This window comes from Hippichthys cyanospilos, chromosome 7 (assembly GCF_059441005.1).
Source record: "Hippichthys cyanospilos isolate Australia breed blue-spotted pipefish chromosome 7, RoL_Hcya_1.0, whole genome shotgun sequence".
NCBI lineage: Eukaryota > Metazoa > Chordata > Actinopteri > Syngnathiformes > Syngnathidae > Hippichthys > Hippichthys cyanospilos.
The window spans coordinates 15,237,685-15,263,573 of record NC_142375.1 but is presented as its reverse complement, the minus strand read 5'-3'; the positions used below and the strand labels follow the sequence as shown (position 1 = coordinate 15,263,573).

The window sequence follows — 25,889 nt, the reverse complement described above, 5'->3', positions numbered from 1 at the left end:
CTGTGCAGTACTTTTCCCATTTTTTTCATTTGATTGAATGAATGGGACTCCATGCGATGCTTAAAATTTGGGATAGCTTCCTTCTTGAAGTAGTTGTTCACTACTGTTCTTTACCAAAGCGCTGAGACCTTCACAGAAATGTTGCAATTATAGTTTAGAGTAAATTACAAGTGAACTCTATTTAAAAATTAGGTCACTTATGAGGACAAAAGCTCTATGTATCATGTACAACTAGGGTCTTCAATGCTGGTCTTTGAGGGCCGGTTTCCTGGACTGTAAACATTTTCACTGTGGTTTCACAGTCAATTATTGGATAAGTTTTGCATTACTTTCACAATAATGATTACAGCAATTTACTGTACATGCATAATATAACAGCGGCGACATTACAATGTGTTGTTGTAAAAGCACAACTTTATTGTGACTTCACAGCCAACAATACTGTGATTTTTACAGTACTGTACATTACAGGGTTTAGCAATACTTTTACATTGTGGTTACAGTGAAAATGCACTAATTGTAAATTTGGAGACCAAGCGATCAATCAATGGACTTTTACTAGCTGATTGGCTGGCTTTGTGGCAGATTCGTGACGTGTGTGCCAAGCTGAGCGCACAGCGGTAGATGTTGAGCGAATTAGGGAGGGCTATCGTGAACGAGCAATGACAGTTTTTCCGTGCTCAAAATCAATCGTTCCTCATTTAAAATCTGTTTTGAGCACTTGCTAAAGAATAGGAACTGTGTCATGAATAAAATGTTGTTTTTATTATGTAAATACTACCCACTAACATAACACAAGTGTGCTGCAAATAGACTTAATGCATCAAACTCATCTTCACCAATCAATCTAGAAAGAAACAAAGTTCAGATTGTCGGAGTGGAACAAATAACTTCTGCTGCTGGATTCTTCTAAAATATGTTATGTGCGCTTCTTGTTGAGTGCCAAAGTCACGCTTTTTCCTCTACGTAATGAAAGGGTGGAACACTGTGTAATCCTTGGGATTTTATGGGATTTTGCTGCAATATTACAGCCTTTCTTGTGATTTGACAGGGTTTTTTTCTTGATAAATGGATTTTTCTGTAAAATAACAGGTAAACAATATAAAATCAAAGGCTGCTGTAATTTACACAGGTACTCATTGTAACATGGGAACATAATTACCACAAACTACTGTAAATTAATACAGGTAATTATTGTGAATTGCCGGTAATTTTTAACAGTGTGGATGTTACATATATGACCAGATAATCAGCTAGGTCTACAGAAGCTGGATAATGATCCAGATCATTTGAATCAGGTGTGGTCCAACAGATAAAACATCCAGTAAAGCAGCCCTTGAGGACAGATCCCTTTTCTAAAATCTCAATAAAATACATTCAAGTTTGTGATTGTAAATTCACTAAATTATTACGTTAATGGACTATGGATATGTTTTCAAGGTCCTGTTTAACACATATGCCTTCCTTCCATGTATAGTAGATTTAAGAAAAAAAAAGATTTATAAGGTTGATTAAATAATTTTTCATTTTTCTTCAGTGCATGTAAACATCCCGGCGACATCATCCATTTCCCTTGTGCCCAATTTCAAGCATCCAGTTGGAGCATCATCTGCTGCTTTATGCAACACGGGTGTCATCCTAAGCCTCCTCTCTTTTAATTTGATTGGCTACCACCTGAGCCCCTTGCATAAATCTCTCCTGGTGTTTCGTTTCAGTACCGCCTGCAGGTATTTCTGAAAGCCCTTCCTCAAACAAGATCAGTGCTGAATGTAAAGGGAATATACACAGCCAGAGGCCTTTGTTTCACTTTTTTGAAGCACAAAACAGAGGGAAAAGAAAAAGAAAAAAAATGCTAGAGGACTTTGGAAAAGTTTGCTTGATGTGCCTCATCTCTGCTGGGCTGGAAAGGTTCAATCCCAAGGTGTGGTACTTCAATGCAAAACAAAGAAACATTGAGCTCAGCCTGTTCTCTTAAAATCACTCCGACATGTTTCAAGATAAGCTTTCTCAACTGGATACTCACTTTTTATCATGGTGCACTCATACCGTGTATTTTGAATAAAAGGAATTTGAACATGCTTTTCACTTTCTGAATGAGAATCATATTTACTGACCAAGTATGTAAAACAAGAAATTTGTCACTCGTACTATACGAGTTACGCACACCAGTATTGCAGTAACAAGCTTGTACCACAAACCAAACATATATGGACAGCGAGTCTATTCATACTTTAGAGATATATTGGAGTGAAGGTGGGGAAAATTGGCCAATGTTTGCAAAATGCTAGTTAGAAGTTCAGGAAGTTGACGGGAAGAAGATCTTTGTTTTCCTGCTGCTTTTAGTGTACATGGATCCAAAGCACCTACCTGAGGGGAAGAGGGAAGACGTGGTGATCACGATGGATGTTGGAGTAGATTTTTTCCAGTGGTTGTCTTGGTTTTTGCAGTATGAAAGACCTCAAGAGTCAGTTAGGAGATACTGTGGTTCTTTATTTTATTTTTTTAATCATCAGTCTTTTGCTCAAGGATTTTCGAGGGGAAGACAGGACTGATTTCATGACTGCTGTGAAGTACAGTCTCAACACTTCCTGCGAGAGGATAGCTTTCTCAGGAATTTCAGGGAGTATTGTATACAACATTTTGTCAGGATGGGGGTGGAGCTGAGACTGTAGCTCTTGCACGTCTTGATGGTTGGCAACAGGGCTGGCAATACAGCATACATTATATTCAATGGACAAACAATATTGCAATCATTCCTTTTAAAAGTTGAGGCTCAAGTTATAAATGAAATGGTGCAAATGCACGTGCAACCAAACACACACCTACACACGCACACACACGCAAACCCACGCTTTGAATAAATCCTCACCATTTACGTAACCCTTTGCCTTTCAGAAAATCCTAAACTAATCCTGGAATACAACAAATGCAATTTTCAGATTAGCACAGAGCACACGCAAATCCAATATAAGAATATGCCACTGATAGGGTGTTAGTGTGCAGATCTGTGGGGGGTTCAATGGTAATGGTAAAGTCAATAAGCAGAAAAGAGGAGGTGACTACTGTTAAACGCGGTAGTTTCCAGCAGTCCAGCATATCCAACCTATGACTGAACCGTGAAAAGATTTTTTGTATGTACAATAAAAGATCCTTGAATCACATCTTGGTGGCCAACAGGATTTCTGAACTTTGTGCTGTTTGGAAATTGTGGGGCTACTGGAGTATGTATTCATGTGTGCGTCATGAATGGCTCATTGCTTAGTTTTAAAATCTTGAGATGAATTTGGTGAGAATAAGCCAGCATTTCCATTGTTTCTAATATGTAAAGATTTCTAGTCTAACTGGCAAAATCTCTTGCAAGAAACCCAACCTTTTTTGAGAGGAGACAGGTGGACAGATGACAAGGCAGAGGCTATTGAAAAAAAAGATAGAAATACAGTACATTGCAAGCACTCTGTTTGTTGTATTACGAGATGCATTGGTGAAGCCAGAAATAAATTGAGCTAAATAACAGAGGTGCAATCGACTGTCTTCTCGATAGGAAATATCTGATTTCTTTACTTCTCGATTTTTTTACTTTGGAGGGAAAAAAAGATGAACAGTTTTGTTAATTTTTTGACATTATGGACCAAATCAGCAACCAAATAGTACAATGAATTGTTACTGCAGTTTTGTTTTTTTTTAAACTAAGGAATGCAATTTTTTTTCCTCTAAACATCTGGTTAAACATCCATCTATCCATTTTCTGTAGCCGCTCATACTCACCAGGGTCACTGGATTGCTGGTGCCTATCCCAGCTGTCTACAGGCAGTAGGCGGGAACACCCTGACCTGGTTGCCAGCCAATTGCTGACCCGAAGAGAATTACTACCCCCAGTACAAGTACCCCCATTTGAGAACCACTGTTCCACACTATAAAAAAATGGATGGTCAGTGTATTGAATACTCTAAAATGTCCTTAGGTATGATTGGGTGCTGCAGGTGATGCATTTGGGTCCTGATGCAATCCGTGACAAAACCAAGAATACGTTGGCAAGCACGGAGTAAATTCAAGGCATTGCTGAACTCTTGAAAAATTCAGATGAGGTCAACTTCTTTTGTGACGGTGGTGTGTGTCCTTCCGCTCATTTTTGTATCTGCCAACCCAGGAGATTTTATTTTATGGTGCACTGAATACAAGTAACTTCAAGTGGATGAATTAATGAAGATGGTGCCGAATGTTTTTTGAAAGTTTTCAGTTTCCTCAACTATAGGACTTACAGAGGAAGTGTTTTGGGTTGAAAGAAGTGCTCGGGCAATTAAAGTACCGCATTTCAAAAATAAAGGTTTGACACATTTTTCATTGTCTCCGATACGCTCTTGTTCCTCTTTGTGTCAGAGAAAATGTCAAGCCAATCGCAGCAACAATTGTTACTGCTCTGCATAATAGTAGAAGGCTAACGCAAACTTCAAAACAAACCTTATTTAACCAAATAATATATGGACATGATCGCCTTGATATGCTTTTATTTTGAAGTTGTTCCCGGTAGCTTTTCGGAGCATAACAACTTGACTAGTCTTTCTAGTACCATTGTTGCTCTTGACTCCTGATAAAAACAATTCAACGTTCTAAAATCATTTTTATTTGCCAATTCAAGATACTAACAAATGAGAAATATACTGACAGTGACATACGACACCTGTTGCTAATTATTTACCAGTTTCTCGGGCCCTGTTATAACTGTGTCTAGTATAAAGTAGCTGCTAGCTAAAGTGCTCAAGTTCTATGTATAAAAGCTGGCATGATGAACATAAATGACTTAACACATTTTGATGCTGATATTTTTTACAAACGTTTTACAAAGCCAAGCTGATTCAAATGTGGCATTTCAGCTGGTAAATTTCTTTCATGGACCAAAATTTATGGTGATAGATTTTTCTGAAAGTTTCCAGAGAAGAATGAAATTGTTAAGCACGTTTTAAACTGAAGGAAAAAAATACAACAATAAAACAATATGAAAGTTGGTCAATCATATTTAAGTGGGAATATGATATTACAGCTCCTGTGATTGCAATTAAATTTCACTAAGCGAAAATGTTTTTACCCGAATACTTGATATCCATTTTGAAATAAAACTATTTGACAGCTGTATTACAAATAATCATTGCATTTTTTTCTTTTAATGTTGCTTCGGTTCTCTTAATTTGGTCATGTTTTGTAGCTGAAATAAATTGATTTACATTTCTATTATTATTTTTTTTACAAAATTTTGCATAAAATGACTGCACTGCAGGGTACATCTGTGGGAGGCTGCAAAAACTCATTTTGAGGAGCTCGGTCTACACAAGCCCACACCAAGATTCCGCCACTGCCGAGATGTATGTTAAATATTTAAGTCATTTTTGTCTGTGACTCACTCAGAGTGTGCCTCGAAATTAATTTTCATCTGGCTCTGGTAGGGCAGCATATTCATATGCATTGTGCGTGTTTCACACACACACACACACACACACACACACACACACACACACACACACACACACACACATATATATATATATATATATATATATATATATATATATATATATATATATATATATATATACCGCCCTGAGTTTTCATGTTCTCCCCATGCCTTTTGGGGTTTTCTCTTGGCAAATGTGGGTTTCTTCCCACGTTCCATAAACACGGAAGATAACTATATTTGACATTCTAAAATAGAATGATGTATATAGATGTATATGTGAGTGTGGGTGGTTGTTCACTTTTTTGCACCCTGCAATTGGCTGGCAACCAGTTGAGGGTGCACCAGCCCACTGCTAATAGACTGCTAGGAATGTCTGCGTCCGTAACCCGAATGAGGAAAAGTGGTTATTGGATGAATGGGCATACATGTGAAATTACAATATACAGCATTGGCTACATACATGTTACATATTACATTGTTTAATTTGGGTTGCATTACCAACGTTATACTTAAAATTCAAAAGCAATGCTTGAGCATAAAAATAAAACTAAGCACCTGAGAGCCTACTGAATCAAAGCCTCCTTTTACTCCGTAATTAAGCTCAATGTTGGCTTTCACCATTATGAAAGGTTTTTATGCAGACATGGCATATTAACTTTTTGCTGAGCCTTTCCTACGTTAACTTTAATTGGAGGGGAGGATGCCACTTGTCAGCTTGAGTACTAATGTGCTAATTAGTCTTCTTGTCTACCTCGTGTCTCAATATCAGCGGTTCAAAAGTCTCGTACAGTCATGTTCTCACAGAACTTATAAAAACAATCAAACGAGGGGAAGGAATGGTGCATTACCTACATGTTTAAAAAATGTGTGTGTGTGTGTGTGGGGGGGGGGGGGGGGGGGGGCACATTTTGTTTCATTTCAAATGACTCCCAGTGTGTGTGCATATGTGTGTGCTCAGCTGGATGTGCGCATCCTTCCTTGTAAGGAAGGCACCCTACCTGTCGGGGGAATTTGTCGATCCATGAACACCATATGGTATATAGACCATGATTAATGCTTATCTAGCATGGACCAAAACACACACACCTGCACTCATGCACACACACATTCATAGGCCTATATACTACAAAGTACAGTACATGGAATTTACATGTTTTCACATTACACACCAACGTAAACATATAGTATGCTCATTTATCTTTAGAAATGTATGCTTACTCGTAGAAAGGTGACTGGGGATAGTTTGAAAATGCCCAACATGCAACACACTTTAACCAAATCTAACATGGCAGAACAAAATTTCAAACAAACTTTTTCTCACAAAAGACTTAATCGATGAATGTTTATAGTTACCAAGTGTTAGCTGGATGTGAGTGTATTATGAGTCAAAGGAAAGATGAGTCATATTGGTTTTCTTTGTTGATTTGACTGAACACTATTGTCAAATCTAAAATGAAAACAAGTAATGTAGCGTTCTTAAGATGAGATAACAGTCTCATTTCACTGTAGTGAACCAGGACAATGACTTTCTTGAACCACAATTCCGGTCTACTACAAGAGCAGATTGAAATTATGCATTCATAAAACAGGATTCCAAGAAGCAAAAGCTCCCTTAAAACTGATATCATTTAAAGAAAAGAAATATATGTGTGCGGGCGTGTATGGTCGCTTCCCAGGCCTAGTCACACACACACACATACACGCACATGCACATACACACAAATCAAGAGCAATAACACTTGCTTGGAAAGCACCAGGGGATTCAATTCTCAAGTTTTTTTTTTTTTTTTTAACAAAAGAGCAGCGCGATTGAGTGTGTCTGCCTGCTGAATTCAGTATTTAATTTCCTGGTGGTCCCAAGAGTCGTGTTTCTCTTTCCAATTTGTCCTTCTCACGAGATCAGGATCAGGGACTAAATGAAGGGTTTTGGCTCCATCCGCTTGCCCTTTAAAATGCCTCATTTTATTTCTTTGGAAAATGTGAAACACTTTTTAGCTGAATAAGACTTAGGTAAGGTTAATTAGGTCATTAATGGTAATTTCCACATTCATTGTATCTATACAGTCAAATCAGTCCCACATGGCACATCCAAATACAATTTTGGAGTCGAGTTTGGCTTTCAGTGAAAGTGACTGCACTTGAACAGACTTCATACTATACTGTATATATATATATATATATATATATATATATATATATATATATATATATATATATATATATATATATATATATATATATATATATATATATATATACACACACACACACTCACAGACACACACACAGTGATCCCTCATTTTTTGCGGTTAATCGGGACTGTAGTTTATTTTATTAAACAAAAGTGATGCGACATCTTACCTTGGACAGTTGATAAGTTTTCCTCCCGGCTGCTAATAAAGAACCGGTCACCCTTACTATAATTATCTAGTCACACTTTAGCTTGGATGATCTTCTTTTTTTGAGGTTTGTACTGTGACACTCCTGAATAATGCACAGAAATGCGCACTGTTTCATAGTGTAGTTAAAAATAATGGTCCGACAGTGCATTGTGATGTAAACAGCAACAGTGATCTCATAATTATTTCCTCATATTATCAAAAAACACCAAACATTGAAAGCGCTTTTACCATTTCATTTTGATCATACAAAATGGCCAACTGGCATGTCAAGTTTTTAGCAAACAAGCTGGACAGATTCCAATTGCGCATATACCTAAAATTAATTAGCCGTCCACCTACACATGTATAGGTAATTGGTCCTAAATTTCAAAAGTAGAGTTACAAGCACCGAGGGATATTATACTTGTATTAAAAAACAATGAAGAGAGCCATAAATCCTGCCGAGAGTGAGTAATTAAATAAGAACAGACTGTTTTAGTATCACCTTTATGTCTTTGCCACTTTGATACCCCTGACAGAGGGATTAACTCCCACTCTAACAGGCCTCCTGAGGGTCGTTTGCTTAAAGAAAATCCCTACTTTTTCTTTTTACTACCTCCTGTGGAGAAAAATGATAAAAGGAGATGTGGGTGTTCGTATCGCAATTTATTCTACAACCCCGTCGTGAGATGTGGAACGGACATAGCCTACACTGTGTAGTTGTTATGAGCGTGTGACAGAGTGCACAGCAAATTAATTATCCCAACAATATTACCTGGTCGATGGTTTTACTGGGATTAATTAGGATAATGTCAAAACAAAACGAGAACGAGTCAATTCATCCCATGCAAATTGTGTGACTTTGAAGAAAAAATGTGTAGTGGGTTATTTCGATGACATGAAGGCATCATGCAATCCCCGCACATGTGGGATATTGTTTGATTTGCAAGCAACCACCACCTTGTCCATTTATTTCTTAAAGTGTCTGACAGTTTCCATTAAAATGGGCCCTTTGGACTCCTCAAGCAGCTTACGTGTTATCTTGTTCCACTTGTCATGTGGAATGGCACTTAGAGGGACCCACATTTGGCCTTTTGATTGCAAAGTGACGTATTTCAAACCAGCTGGCTCTCGCCAATATAGAGCCCTAGGAGAGATTTTACATGTGGTCGTCTGATTTAGAGGACAGTCTTGTAAAATATAGTAGAGCAGAAGGATATGTAATGTTTTTGTTTTTCATTGGAAAGTTTTTGTTTCTATTTCCTAAGCTTGATGATAGCGATCTAATTCATCAAAATAATTCAGCCACTATTCCTCGGCCACTCAATGTTGAGTGTAACAGTCCGTGCGGGTTCATTTTTGTTGTCTCTTTAGAACTCATCATTGTCTGCTGTACCAACAACTGTCCTGGCTCACTCCATCCTGCAGACGCCAATTTCATTGGCTACTGTTCATTTTCAAATGCATCCACCACATTTGTCCTGACTATTTGAAACAGTAGTCAATTCCATTATCTTCTGCTCACAGTTTAAGACCTGTATCTCAAATACTCTTGAGTTGGAAAAAATGGAAATGGGTAAAATGTTCATTTAGATATAAGGCGCCTTTTGACTGGAACCGTTTGCCTTTCTCTATCCACTCTATAACCTCCCTTCATTTGTTTGAAAATGCTCTTCTTCATTATCTTCATCATATTTGTAACTGTTTCTGACCTACTTTGCTCTTAATAATAGACAATAGACATAGTATGTGCATTGGACATCTTTTGGTTCTGATTCAAACCTGGGTCCTGATCCCCCAGCTATGTATAGATCACTATTACATGTGTGAACTGTTGATGTCTTTTAGCTTCTGAAGTGTGTGTGTGTATGGAGTGACTGAGAGTTGAGTGCATCTATTTATTTAGTTTTTGTATTCTTTTGTATGACCTTATTGCTGTATCTGTCTGTCCATCTTGTTTGATGTATATCTTTTGTGTTTATTGGGGACCCCATTGAAAACGAGATGGTTCATCTCCAAGAGTTTATCCTCAATAAATTCTAATTAGAAGATAAATTCCAGATTCTGTGCAGAGGAAGATAAAAGATGATTCCCAAGATTCTTTTTAAAAACAATATCTTCATTTATTTGATCATATTGGTATTCTTATATACATGGCATCATTTGTGCTTTTATTATCAAGAGTAAAATAAATGAGAACAAGTCGGAAAAAAATAACTTAAAACCAGGACTGTATAGGTCTTTTTTTAATTGGATATGGGGGGCGACTACAAACCTAGGAGGGGAAAGTGGTTGGGGAGTGGGTCAGAAAAGGAAATGAGTAGGTCAGTGGGAAAATAGGTTGCCACTTGCAGATGTCCACTGCGGGGAGTGTGAACGTCCAGATTTGGATGTGCTTTTACCAACAGCAGCAAAGGCACCTGTGTATCACGTTTGTAAAAAACAGAGTCAGTCGATAAGTCAGCCTCAGGGCCTTAATCCTTCAGAGCACATACTTATTCAGCTCATTGCCCTTCAGGGAGTTGAAAACTACACCTATTCGGATTACTCATCATATTCACATCACATATTTTCTATCATTAGAAAAAACAACCATCACAAAATAAGACCGTGGAATCTCATGAGTTGTTTTTCTTTTGTTTTTCTTTTTTTCTGTAGTTTGCAGAGCTGTTGAAAGATCAAAAGGGATGATTGAAAGTTCCTCTTTAAGCTCAACTACAGTATGTAGTCACAAGTATTGGGATACCAAGGCCAACATAGCAAAAAATGGCAGAAAATATTAAGTTGCAGCTATCACAACTGTCACTCTCTTAGGAAAACTTGAGGGGCCTGAAAACAATCTATCCAACATATGTTTGACATGTCAGATTTTTCCACACCAAACTCACCTGGCCATGATGTGCCACTACAAAAAAATTAAACAAACAGAACAAAAAACATTTTCTCTGAACCTGTCCGAAAAGGTCAAGTATTAGACTAGGGGAAGGACTCCAATCTTTCTAGAAAGTATATCATTTTTAGCAGTATCCCAAGACTTTCACCAATTTAGTGGAGTAGAATATCAGATGAGCAACAGATTAATAGGTCAATGAAAAAAGAATAGTTATGTGTGGTGAGACAATAAAGATAAACCACTTAATATTTGTGAGAAGGTTGAAGTTAAGAAAACCAAAAAACAGTGACCACAGAAAGTCAAACGATTACACAAAATATAATTGGTGTTAAAGGGACAAACGTATAAGACAATTAGACTGTGCTCACATTGTAATTAAGGTTGCCTGGTCACAAGCTTTAGTTTGAGATAAATTTTTTAAAGACAAATGGTCAAAACATTCATTTCCCTTTTATGTCAAAAACATATGCAAGCCAAATCTTGTTCTTACAGTCATGCCAGTTCAACTAATCAGTATCATGTTGTCTTTTTCCAGACAAGACCCAATTACAGGTGTAAACACATCTGAACTGGTAATATTGGTGCTCTGGTGTGGCGAACGAACGAACGAAAGAAAGAAAGAAAGAAAGAAAGAAAGAAAGAAAGAAAGAAAGAAAGAAAGAAAGAAAGAAAGAAAGAAAGAAAGAAAGAAAGAAAGAAAGAGAAAGAAAGAAAGAAAGAAAGAACTAGTGGGCACAGCGTTCAGTCATATTGCGGATGACTATATTCTCACAATTTTTTTAATTCCAATTTAAAAAAGTAATATATGGAGAAGGAACAGTGTAAAGTACTGTAGTGGATGACTTCAAGCGGGGGGAAAAATGTAATGTTATATGGTGGGTATAATGTGAAACACAACTGGTTATCCTTTGAGAAGTCGTGGCACGATTATGTGACTAAAAGTGGCGGTGGGGTGAGAGGCTGTGGCGCGTCAGTCAAACTTTAAGATTTGAGTGAAAATACTAGTGGGGTGGGAAGGGGAAGGCCTTTCTGGTATAGCTTGGTCCAGAAGCTAACCTCATCTTGCCAATAGATTTACCCAAAGTTGGGACATATCCACAGTTTGAACACATGATCCTCGTCTGAGGTCATGGCACGGTCCTTGTCTGTGTTCCCGCTGGTGAGGTTGCAGTCTTTACCATATTTATTCGTTAACTTTTTGGTCATTCGATGAAAACAACACTTTCTTCCGACATTTGCTTTCCGGATGACCACTTATGTCACACTTTTGAAAACACACAGTCCGACATAGTACAGCTGTGACATCCATGTCCTTAACGTGACACCGTTAAATTACTTTAAGCTCCACCTAAGGTCATACTGGCCCAATAGCAAGTAACTGAGCTGGTGGTCAATTCTCCCTCTTATCCTTGACGATTCAGTTCTGTGACGAACTGTCTTCACGCAGATCCACATCCAATGATTGGTGCTGCCAAGCTCTTATCCACGTTATATGACCTGCCATTCTACAATTTATGACAATTGGTCTTTTGGCTTGCAATAGCTTTTTACTGCCACTTATGATCCATATTGATTCAGTTTGTTGGCTAGCATTAGCTTCTCTCCAATGGTCCATTGTTTTTCGTTTTCTGTTGACCTTCCACTTTCAGCTCCAGAGGCAAAAGTTACTCGTCGTTTGGCAGGTTGAGCCTTTCTCAGCAGGGGATAGGTAGAGCTTGCCGTTAGCGCAGGCGCACAGTTCGTACACTCCTGTCTGTTTGGTGTAGGTGGTTCCAGCTGCTGCACCTTCCAGTGGGTCCACGGCACTGCCAAGGGGAATGTTGCCCAGCCGGATGGTGTTTGCGTCAAGAAAAATCTGGGAAAAGAATGAATTTCAGAAATAGACATTTAAGAGTTTTATTGTTGAGAGAGAAAAACAAGGAAAAAAAATACATGTTGAGTGGAAGACAGTCAATTGCGGGAGTCAATAAATAAAAAAGTCTGCTGGAATGTTTGAACTAATTGACAATTCTGATGATAACCATACAAATGGTCATCACTTGTTGACAGCAAACAGGTGGAATACAAAATATTGAGGTGCTTACACCCCCCCCCCCCCCCCCCGCCCCCCAATGGGAGCAAGAAGACACTAAACCTTAGGGTTGGTCAAGTAATCATATTTAAAATCAATGATGACTGAGCCAAGTGAGCCCAACCAGTATTGCTGTTGTAAAATTTACTCTTTTTAATTATTTTCCACTTGCATGCCATAAAAAAAGTTGAAATGTTACTTCAATATTCTTTGGTTCTTCAGAATCATTCAGAGGCAACAGCATGACTATTGAACTACAATTTTCTTTTATTATTAGTCTTTATGAATGGTGGGGGTGGGGCAGGGTGGGAGCGGGGACAGAGTATCTAGATAAAATACATAAGAAAAAAAAAAAAAAAAGACACCTTCGGTGAACCAGCATCCCAGAATATATTGAATCAGGTCTAAGTGGTTGCACTTTAAACCAGCTTTTCTGTAAAGAGGCAACTGACATTGGAAAGCGTCATAAAGAAAAACCATTCAGCAACATCTTCATAGAGGAACCTTCCCCACCTCTTACTAAGCACTTACCAGGAATTCAAATACCAGGGAAACCTTCCAAACACTTTTGAACATGAATTCCTGTCCAGTGAGACATAACATACCTTTAAAAAGTGTGTGTTTGAAGGCAGTTAAAAGGCTTTGATTATTTAGACTGACCAATGGTTATACTGATAAAACTATGAATGAGTTTCTAAAAATGTTGTGAAGAGACTTAAGAATGTACACACAATAATGAAAACATCTAGAATTTAAGAAAGATTATATTAAGTTTTTCCACTTTTTTTTGGGGGGGGGGCTTTTTAAAGCAAAATAAGACACTTTGGGAATGTAGAGTGTGATGATGAAAAATATAGGTCAACAATTTATTTGATGAACATGATTACAGTTACAATTACACACAGTACACAGTTCAGGGACTCGAGTTCAAATCTACATTGCTCCTGTTTTCCTGTGTGGAGTTTGTTAGTTCTCCCCAGCGCGCATGATCACGCTTTCTTCCTCACGCATTCCAAAAACATGTATGATATGTGTAATAGACACTCCAAATTGTCCTTAGGTGTGATTGGGTGCATGAATGGTTATTCATCTCTGCGCGAGGTGTATGGGAAAAGGTGGATTCTAAAACTTGGGAGGAGATGTGTTCAAACAAAATAATTTATTGAAACGTCAAGAATGGACACGGAGGAGTCAACTCAGGATCACAAAAAGTCACAACGGAAGCGAAAACCAAAACCAAGCTCATGGGGCAAAACAGCGATAGGGAAACTGTGGAACTGTCGGGACTAGAAAAATTAAGAGACATCAACGTCAAGACAGGGCGGCATAAGACAATGACCCGACACTGACTAACACCAAAGTGAGGCTTAAATAGATATAGACTAGAAAAATGCGCAACAGGTGGAGGGGAAACAAGAGGCAGAGGAAACCGAAGGCCTACGCACACTGGGGCGGGGACACGCGGATGACAGGTGCGACAAATCATACTAACTAGACTAACAAGGAAAACAGAACATGAACCCTGACAGCAGTAAATTGAAAACCTAGAAAACACATACCCAAAAAATCATGACAAAACCCAACTAACCCACACAGACATGACAGGTTCAGGGTGTCCCTGCCTACTGCCCATAGACAGCTGGGATAGGCACCAGCAGGCCTGCGACCCTAATTTTTTCATGTTGGAGAAAGCATACTTTGTAATCATGCTACATAACTGTAAAATTTGTATTGCGACGCTAATGTTTGTGCTTATTTATTCTTATCAAATCAAACATACTCAAGTTCACTTTGGTGAAACTTGTTACCATTGCTAATATGGACGACAGTGCAAATGTGGGTTGTGATTAACAGCCCACTAACCATTAATGATCACTAGCTAGTAGCTACTATAGATAATGAGTTCACCTGATAATATCTCACCATGCACCTTCCCCTCTGTCTTTACTCTGTTGCCAGTGAATCTTGGGCTTCTCACAATTACAGTACAATAACACTGAACACAGTATAAGCTTCCAGAAGTATTAAAATACTGTATTAGAGTCACTAGGTTGATGAACTTCAAATTCTTTGGATTGATACAAATGAATTCACCAGCATTTTCTTGATCATCGCATTCATCAAACAAAACCAAATCATTTAAAGAAAACAGACATTATTCGTGAATACAATTTCATCATATTTCTTCTCCTTCCCGTTATTTATTTTGAGTGTGGAGTGTGCAGTAGGAGGTGGGGTCTACTTGATTGAGAACGAGGGAGAGGACAAGTGAGAAATCACATGTGAGAAGCAATTAGTTTAACTAATGATATCACTCTGGCTGACGGGGCACATCTTGATCTGTTTAAAAAACACACACATGCACATCCACACTGTTCCTCTACAAGAAGAAGTGAAGCAGAGTTGCTTTTTCAATTGCCTTTTAAAAATCTGTGTCGCTAAAAAGCAGGACATTTATCAGCCATTAACCAGGATCAAGATAGGCGCTTAACCAGAACATTTCAAATGGTCTTAAAGGCTTTCAATTATTAACACCTTCTTCTGACAACAGTCCCAGTATAATGACATGAGATTTCACAACCTACATTCTCCTTAAGCTCTTCTAGATATTGTAATGAGCATGTCAAGGCTTGGGCAAAAGAATTCATTTAGTAATGTTATAACGATCATTGTTTCTCACTCTCCTAATCATAACACACTTTATAAAGCAAGATAATCTTGTGAGAGAAAATTCCTGAATCAAAATTTCCTGTTTGCTGTAATATGAACATAATTAAAACACAAAACATTTTCATTTTTTGACACGAGGACCTTTTTGCCAGAGCTTTTCACATATGTGCACTTGTTGCCGCTTGTAAATATGAACGTAAACATCGCCTGCTAACTGTCAAGCTATGTCTTCATTGCATAGTGTACCAGTTACGCACCTGCCATCTCAATGAACATCCAATAACAGTTGCTCAAAATCAGTTATAGCCTTTTAGAGGAATAAACTCGATCATGGCTGGCAACATGGCCTAAATGTCATTTGACACGGCATAATTGCCTGTCATAGCGATGATACCTGAAATGAAATAGGGCACTTGGATTGGGTGGTGCAAATGAAGAGAAATGGTTTTGTTTCTGTGAGGTAATACATTTAGTACCTGGACCTTCAGTGGGACTTGCCCTACCTATTCCACCTCTTAATACTACAACTGCCAAGTCACAATTATGGAAATTGTCAATAATGAAAAACTTAAATATTATATGGCGGCATGCAACTGTGCCACGTATACCATCAGGAGCAGTTCAGAATCTGAAAAATCAATAAAAACAATGAACTTTATTATTAAATCTCACGAAGTGGGAAGATTACAGCATCTTATTATTAAATCTCACAAAGTGGTAAAATTACAGCAGATATGTTAGTCAAACTTTGCTTTCTTGACCAAAAGATATATGGAAAATCTTTGAGTGAGATTTATTTGAAATGTTATTGTTTCAAGAAAGTATCAAATTTCAAATATAGTTTTGAAACTTATATTACAAATATTGGGCAGCATGGTGAAAGAGTAGTTGGCATGTCTGCCTCACAGTTCAGAATCCTAAGTTCAATTCAAACTTGCTCCGGCGTTCCTGTGTGGAGTTTGGATGTTCTTCCTGTGCCTGTGTGGATTCTCTCTGGGCACTCCGACTTCCTCCGGCATTCCGAAAACATGCATGGCAGGTGTATTGGACACACTAAATTGTCCTTAGGTGCGATTGGGTATGTGAATGGTTGTTTGTCCCTGTACACCCAGCAGTTGGCGAACCTTGGGTGTGCCCCGCCTACTGCCCACAGGCAGCTGGGATGGGCACCCCCAAGGCTGCCACCCTATTGAGGATAAGCGGCTATATAAAATTGATGGATGGATATTCCAAGTACAGTATTATTAAGTATAAATCCGATTACTTACACTACTAATTCTGAAGGCCCTGCGCTGAGTAAATGGCAGTGGAAATAATTTCAGCAAAGACTTAAATATGATACCAAAAAAAACAAAATACAAAAAAAAACATTAAAAAAACAAAACCAAAAAAAAAAAAAAACTAGATACACATACTGAATGCAGTATAACCAAGAGAAATGCAACAACTTAAACTAAATAGACTGTATTAATAAAATAAAAAAATACTTTCGGTTGTAAATGTATGTGATAATGTTTAATCCGTCAATGGCTAGAAAGGGGTAACGAATACTGACTATGCATTGAAAACTTTGGGGCAGATGTTTTGTCAACATACCAGTGGGGAGTTTACAAACCCAAAACTCTAATAAATACATCTTGAAATTCATGGTCCTGCTCGGATATTATCAGTAATTGCATCTTTTACTTTGCTTCGTCCTCCCCCTCTCTCTCTTGCTTCTTCACCTTCATGCTTTTTCCTTAGCCTTCTCTAATTCTCATTCTGCTCACTCTTCCTGCTCCCTCCATTTTACTCCTCATCGACAGCTTATTTGTGGCATATTTATCATTCACAGACTAATATCAAAGAGAAATGATTACATCTAAAACTAAAAAGTATCTTTTTTCCCGTTACAGTGTGGACAGACGGCAGCAGAACAGTGGAAAGCAGGGGTCACCAACTCTTGTCCTTGAAGGCAGCTATCCAGCATGTTTTTGGTGTAACCTTCCTCTTATGCACCTGATTCAAATGATCAAGATAATTACCAAATTCTGCGGAGCTTCTTGATGAGCTGATCATTTGAATTAGGTGTGTCAAAGGATGGTTGCACCGAACACATGCTGGATATGTGCCCTCGTGGACCGGATTTGGTGACCCCTTGGTGTATATTTTGCAACCAATCAGTTGATCATTTGGTAATTGTGTGTAAAGCAGTCAGTTGTGCTCACACTTTGCACCGTGTGTGTTACAAAACTGCAACCTACAATACAATGTTTGTGCTTTTGGTTTAGGAACATCTGTTAGTTTGATTGACGATATTAATAGTTTCAGAAATTTTGCTGACTGATTCACTTTTAATAAATAAGCAAGCATTCAGAAAGAGAAAAAAAATGACATTTATTTTGGTCATAGGCCTGGTTAATGTAAAAAAGTCTTTGCTGTCATCTTGTGGCACATGTTGGTGAAATACAAAGCTTTTCGTTTTGCTGTGGGGCAGCTACCTATCCCGTGACGATATCAGGGGTTCACTGTTCTGAGAAATTTGTTGAAAACATTTAATAGGTAAGAACAGATGAACCATGAAATGAAAACCCCAATGGACGCTTTGCACTCTGCAATAACAAAAACAATACAGGGACTGACAAGGGAAAGGGAGATTCCAGTCCAATTAACACACATTAAAATTTCACTCTGTACAATAGTGGTTTGCACATGTTAATGGCCACAAATATTTCTGCTCACAAACTCTGCCTTTCAGGTCAACTTTCCTCAAAATGCCATTCCCACAAACACAAAGCCTACAACAACACAAACAGGTGGGAGGTGGTGACACTATCTGTGTGTATTACACAGACCATTAGGCTTACTGAATCGACAGACAGCGAATTGAAGCTGACAACAAACTGAAAGACTGGCGCACAATAGGCCATAAAGAATGACCAGCCTGCTTGACCGCATGCCCACACACATGCTGCACGTACTTGTCGCACAAAAGGCCACAGTGAATGACCAGGCAGCTTGACTACATGCACACACACACACACACATACTGTACATGTCACATTCACAAAGCCACAGCAAAATGCTATACAAGCATACAAAGTGTGAATAAGCTGTATAAGAGAAATGCAATACACATTGCACACTGAAACATGTTTTATAAACTAACCAACTCTAAGAGAGTGAGAGTGGCAAATATATATCACCCTACTGAGACACATGTCACACAGAAAAAAAAATATTTAGCAGAGCTGAAGAATAATTCAAACAAAAAAATATATGTTAAAAGAAATGCCTAAGATTATCAAAAATTTAAAACCTTAAAAAGCATTGGATATTTACTTACTTTTTTCCAGTATTGGCAGGTATTTGTTCAAAAATGAGTAAAATCAATGATTCAAATCTAATAATAAAACAAAAAAACATAAAACAAATGGTGCCTCACTAATACAAGATTTCACAAAACATTGTGTACTTCTTAAAATTTGAATTTTTTATTTTTTATTTCCCATTAGATACCTCTTAAGAAAGTGCACTTTGCCTATTTGTAAATGGACTATTTACTCAAAATAACTCATTTTTAAATTTTTATTTAATTTTTTTTTATATTGAAAGCGCTGCTGTTTTGGTCGCCCATCATTTCGGCTCACTGGTCACAACCCCCCCAAGATCGCGCAAGGTTGACTGCGGGAAACGTAGATCTCCGGACAAAAAGGTTTGGGCACACCCCTGCCCAGCCTATGAGAAGATTCACATTCAAACATATTTGCAAGTTCAAATGAGTTTGCCAGTCAAAACTGTTGTTCTGATTTGCTGCTCTAACCTTCTGTATTAATTTGTAAATCTATTTGTTGCTTTATTTTGTGTGAGCCAGTTTAATTTAAAAGTGTCATTGCCATCGTGACACCCAGCGCCCGTGCACAATCCCTTCCAGCATTTGAATTCACTCAACATTCTGCTGCTTTACTTGCAGGTTAATGGCCAAACAGAAGCAGAGCAGCCATCACACACTGCTTCAGTCAACCAACACCTCCAGGCTACAGTACAGTCTTGATAAGCCTTGACATCGTTCCAACAACGCCTATGGTAACATGAATTTAATATTTCAATTAACCTCACAGTTCCCAACACAATGAAGGTAATATGCGATACTTATGTAGTAATCATTAGATGTGAAGATAAAGAGGTTAATGTTGTGTTTGGATAGAAATGGCATCTATAACAAAACTGTACTAATTAAATTGGGACTGCTTTACTGTGCAGCGACTGCAGCAGATGGGACAAGCTGAAATTTGCCAAAAAGAAACATAATGGTCATGTTAACCCAGGAATGAGACAGACACTCAATTTGTATACAGTTAAACTTCAAATTAATGTACTCGGAACCAACAGACTTTGAATTTATCACACAGAAAATAATAATAAACTCAAAACAGCCCATCGTACATTTGCTGTCAAAGTCTGTTCCAGAATTGGAGAGCATGTAGTAACCGTCTATTCATATCTAACGCTGTTATTTACTGAAGTGAGTCGTGCACATCTCTCGAACATGCTACTTTTAAAACAAAAAACAAACAAACAAAAACGCACAAAAAAACTAAGCTTGTCTTTTGTGACATCAGTCTATCTTGGCTCACTGAGCATCAATGTTGTAACTTATTACAAAAGTGATGTAATGACTGTAATGCATTACTTTTTCCTGTAACGCGGTAGTGTTAAGACATTAGACACAAAAAAAAAATAGTAATATTTAACTAGGTTCAAATGACAGTGAGGCGATGCAAAACAATGCATTTTTAACATGAAAGTGGTGCCGCCTCCACCCTAAATTCGACAAAAACACAACCAGATCAGAGGAGAAAAGTCTGGAGCAAAATGTTTTATACAAAAGACTCATGTATTAATCTTTCCAGCAGGCAATGTTCAGCCAGCTTGGTACATGTTCTCTGTCGAGGGGGCTTTACAGTCGAGCGAGCCAGGAGGAGAGAGAGGAAGCAGCGCAGAGCAGTGTTACACACCTACGAGAGTGCTATTCTTCGAAATTGTGTATGTTTCCCTAAGTGTACGTCTACGAGACGTTAGTGTCACTAATTTTGGTGTTAGATTCATTTTTTGGTGGAATGTTAAACCTGCTGCTACCAAAATGTGCGTACAGATATTAGCATTTGCTCGAGCTATGCTAACTTAGCGAACGATTAAGTCCAAGCATGTTCGTTGTGTTTTCTGTGCTTTCTAACTGTGGAATTTCTCTTTTGAGTACCTTGAATGCCTCCAATTTAGTCAATAATTGTGCCTTATTTATTTCTGTTCTAGATAACACATACACAAATTCATACACTCAGACATACTCACGTTCACACGCACATGTTCACTTGTTTGCCAATATGGTACGTTGGTCCATACAAGCACTCTTACTAGACGTTGTCAACCACTGCCATACCTTGGCTACTGGTCTTCACATAAGTTCAATGGACAGGATGGATCAATCAATCAATCAAATCAAATCCCATGCAGTTGAAAAATCTTTTTATGATGTTAATATTTTGAACCCGAAAAAATCCTTTGACATTAGAACGAACCGCATCTTAGAATGGACTATGTTTTTATCATTAACAATTTATGAAATACGCATTTGATAATATATACTTTTTGTGGTCCACACCTGTATGATGGCATGGGATTAAATTATCTGTTCACCATGGAGACAATCAGTGTCAGGAAGAGTGAAAAAGATTAAGAACAAAAACGACATAAGTGAGGGAAAATAATGAGAGAACCCTTCAGCTTGATTTTTAATGGAAGCCATTGCTCTCCTACCTTGAGACCATTTGGCCCTAATTCTATGACTGCCTTTCCAAACTTTCTAAACTTTAATAGTGCCTTCTTAAATGCCAGCTGCTGACAACATTGATTTGGCTTTAAGCCTTGCTGTCCTACACACTTTTATTTTGTACCACAAAATCGACAGAAAGATCTATTTTCTGCCATCCTCCACCACCTCCCACTCATTCAATCCGCCCCTTACATTCTGCCATCAGCTGGCCTCTGTTCATTTGAAAGGGTCAACAGTCAGGTACATTTTGTTTGGAAACAGATGAAAAGGAATCTTAACTGGATAAGCTGCCTTTAAGCAATCTGCTGTATGTACGCTCATTTGAAAAATGTCTTCGATTGGCACACTGGTGATTCCATTTTGGGTGAGATGATTTGAGGATGAGGCAACATATGCAATGCAATATTGTGCTAGTGCTGCCTCCCTTACAGTGTAGCTTGTACAATCACACAGGGAACATGTCTGCAGCACACATTTGTCTCTCCCACAAGGTATGAGCCTCTGCTAGCACAAGGAGAATCTTTGCCCTATTTTAGTAGACAGGCACAGTTAGAAATTCACCGGTGTCAAAGTGAATGCAGCCAACTCGATTGTCGGCCAACTAAAGTGGCTCATTTCAAAGCTTTTAATGCTAAAAATGTCAGATTTATTAAATGAAATATGATGACATCCACCACACATTATTGGCCCCAACTGACTGCGTCTGTACTAAATCGAGCAAAATCTTGAGACTTGATTTCACCTGGTCTTATGTCTACGTCTTTTCTGCCACCAAATTGACAGGTACAGCAGGAGCATGTAATGGAATTTTTTTTCAGTGTGACAAAATTCATAGAAGGTTGCAGAAATGTCTGATAATATCACACAGTTAAGACTGCTTTGTGCTCACCTTGCGCTGGGCAAGGAAAGAAAGCCTAAGTCATCAAGGTTACATTAATCCAAAATGAAAAGTTAAAAACATTGAATTGAAGGCAACCTGATGTGTTTTGGGGGTTAGGGACACTTTGCCTTTTATCCAAAAGGCTTCTTATTCAGCTCTGAACAGACAAAGCCTTTTGAATAACCTTCACCTTTTCTCCAAAAGGCTCCTTACACACAAAGTATTTCCACATAAAATGTTTTCACCAAAAGGAAACTGCCTTATTTCAACCTTTTTGAATTACTGTTTACGGCCCATTCTGATCACATCATCAGGCACTGACTCATCCCACTAAGATAATTGTAGGTTCAACCTGCTAGAATCAGGCAAAATAATCAAAACAAAAAATTTCTTTGGTTATTAAAGATGACACACTCTCTCAACTCTCTTCACCTCACTTGCAATTGTGTTACTGTCATTATTTTGTGAAAAGAAGTTTTTACTGTCATCTTGTACCCCCCCCCCCCCCCATAAAAAAACAAAACAAAACAAAAAAAAAACACTAGCGACTGTCAGTAACTGGTAATCACTTTCGCGGTAGATCAATAGATGTTAAAATGTTTAACATGTGGCCCTAGAGGATTAAAATCAATTGCAAATATAGCAGCGAAATAAGTGGAACCTTAACTCTAAACTCTTGTTTAGAATGTCATAATAAATACAAGTTTGGGCATTTCAACTTTTTTTAATAAGCATGTTGACAGAAAAAAAAAACAAAAACAAAAAACAACAACACCACTATTATCTGACCTAATCAGACCTCAATGTCAAAATCTTTGAAAATCTCAGCACATACCTTCTGTCATTTTTAGCTCTGGAATTATTATGGCATCACATTGTGGCTATTGTTTGCATATGTGTTTGCTCCTTTAAAAAAAAAAAATCCAGGTGGCAATGCAATAACTTTTAAGGCTTCTTGATGGATTAATCTGACTCGTGAAAAGGTTGTCAAGTTCAAGAGGCACCGTTCTACATGTCCTTCATGCTTGCCTTCATTCATCCATCCATTTGTAGAGCCTTTCATGGTGTCAAACCTCGCTACAATCCTTGTGCAACCCAGATTTAACATTCATGTTATTGTTCTCTTCCTGGGAGACATCCATTAATGCGTGGACGACAGGGAGAAAGAGAATGAGAGAGAGAGAGAGTGGAAGATGATGAGAGACAAAGAGATAATGGATGAGAAGGGAACAGGGGACAAAAGAATGCATGAAATGCAGAGACAGAGAGAACTGACACAAAAGAGGCAAAAAAAATTCCCTCCTTCTTCCTATAAAGTGACAGTCATGCTGATGTACAACCCTGGCAGAGGAAAGTTAATTAGATAGGCTGGGTTACTCAGATATGACAGACTGAGAGGATGGAGGAGGAGGAGGACATGTAAAAGAGGTTTTTCTCAATTGCTCGATGAACATCCCAAGCAGTGCATTGTCCCTCTCACTGTGAAAACATATACTGTATATCATTAGTATGAATTTGTTCAAATAGCCAGTCAGCTGAGATTTTCTCCACTCCTCCTGTGACAGTCCACAGGGTCAAAAATATATGAAAAAAAGATCAATGAGTGCCCTCACCGCATGCTAAAATTAAATCCTTTAGTGCACAGTTATAAGCAATGAAGTTGCATACTTTCCCTGATTAAGGATCAGTGGGCAGAGAAAACAAAAAGAAAGAGGTGGGAGAGGAGCGAATGAGAGGTTTATAAAAGCATCTTAAGAGGGTGGTGGAAAGGAGGAAACACAAAATATGTTTGAGAGGATCACACGTGTTTTGTAAGATTTATAACATTGAGAGAGAGCGAGAGAGAGAGAGAGAGACAGAGAGACAGAGAGCGAGAGAGATGATGGAACCTGACAGTGTACACAATGGATGGGGCATTCTTCTGCTAATTATAGAATTAATGACACACTGTGCTCCAGTGGACACACGCACGGACACCCACGTACGCACAGTCACATTCACACACGCACTGACAATGGCCAAGCATGAGCTCTTGCTCTCATGTGGCAAGCTGTTATTCAAATAGACAGACAGTAAGATAGGCTAATAGAACACACACACACATGATGGCAGCGGATGACAGGGAACCTCATCAGAGCAGCTTTAATGAAGTCACTTTCCCAAACACAGGAGAGGAGGGGAGAAAAGAAGGACAAGGTCGCTAGATTGATGATGCTCATTAGCTTAAAGGTACTTTAATGAAGGGGGCCCCATACTGGCTCGTATATAAAAAGCACACTAACCAGACAAGAAAAACACAAGAATCCTCTATATTCATCTTTGAGGATCGATAAAGGATAATCTCATCTTAAAATACTGTATACTCACCTCTCCTTCTGAGGACTGCAGCAGCAGGTCTTTCCTACATGATGCAGTGAAGTCTCCAACCCCAGCGTTAACCTCCACACCCCGGGGTGCCTCTAGGGTCAGTGTCCGAGTCGGAGACTCAAGCCTGGGAAATAGAACCGCTCTCTTACCAACCACGTTTATGGAAAACAGTGGATTGCATTATCACTTTGGATGAGAACACGATGTGGATGTAGAGGGTGTAAAGCAATTACAGGCAAGAACTACTGTAGGTAACTATGGAAGTCATCGGTGAGGTAATTGATGGTATACTGTACGGGTCTGAAGTTGCGCAATCCCGGTTTGAAAAAAAAAAAAAAAAAAAGACCACCAGGAGATTGGTATCCGTGTGCTTGGTGTAAAAACCGCGCGCAACCTCAATTCGGTGCCATCACAGGTCTCGTGTACCATTTTTTCGGGCGCTAATGCGCCAGTGTGGGTGTAAAGGCACATATATGGTTTCCGCGCCCCAAACACACCGATAATTTGGTCTGTGGAAGTCGAGCGCACTTGCCGGAAAAATGAGGGCATCTTATGATTCGTGTCAGTGCAATGCTAGTTCAGCTATGATTGTGAGTTTACGTCTCCCTGGACATTACGGCGAACGCACCTCGGTGCAATTGCTAATACAGTACGGTTGCCAAAAAAAAGATTTGATTTTTAGACTACCTAAGAGATGGTCCGTTTCATGCCACAGGTGGTGTTGTCATGACGCAGGTGGTGGAGATGCAATATTGGTGGATTAGAAGTAGGCACAGATGGACAGATTCCATGCTCCGTGATGCGCAAAGGGCATCATATGTAATTCCTAAATGTGTCATTGGCATGGAAAAAAAAAACCTCTGAAATATATACAGATCATGTCACTCAACAAATTATAATCATGATCATTTTAATCACACTCTTGCATGGTGGGGGAGGAGGAAGAGAGGGAGCGTCACCAGGAGGGATAATTAAGCAAGGTCAAAAACGTGACAATCCTCCTGAATTATTATATCTTAGAATGATTTATAACTTATGTAAATTTATCAATTAAATTAAATAAAAACACTCTGTATATATTAGCTAATTCAACCCAGAAATATTTGAAGGGTGTGCCCTGGTTGGCATGAATACACCACTACGGGGTGGGTTGGGAGGAGGGTGTTGTACGGTTTGGTTGCAAGGAGGTCTTCAAAGCATGCACACGTCATATACATATTCATCACCCACAAAGGGATACAGCTGTGCCAACGCAGGCCATTGTGTCATGGACAGTCCAGCGAGTCTACTTGCTGAACTCAGCGTGCATTGAACTCATCATGCGCTTGCCATTCCAATTCCTAGATTCCATTGGTTCCATTCCACC

General features: G+C 38.6%; 1 protein-coding gene across 2 annotated transcripts in view; it reads right to left on the bottom strand.

The window, feature by feature from the left end:
• Nucleotides 1-9,957: 9,957 nt before the first annotated feature.
• Nucleotides 9,958-25,889, bottom strand: part of sgcz (sarcoglycan zeta) — a 257,610-nt gene continuing 241,678 nt past the window's right edge. For both annotated transcript variants that reach the window (XM_088419719.1, XM_088419720.1), the window contains exons 7-8: nucleotides 24,524-24,647; nucleotides 9,958-12,578 (exon numbers count right to left, since the gene is read on the bottom strand). In XM_088419719.1, the coding sequence (XP_088275845.1) occupies nucleotides 12,369-12,578; nucleotides 24,524-24,647 (334 nt within the window). In that variant the 3' untranslated portion in view covers nucleotides 9,958-12,368. The remainder of the gene's footprint in view (nucleotides 12,579-24,523; nucleotides 24,648-25,889) is intronic.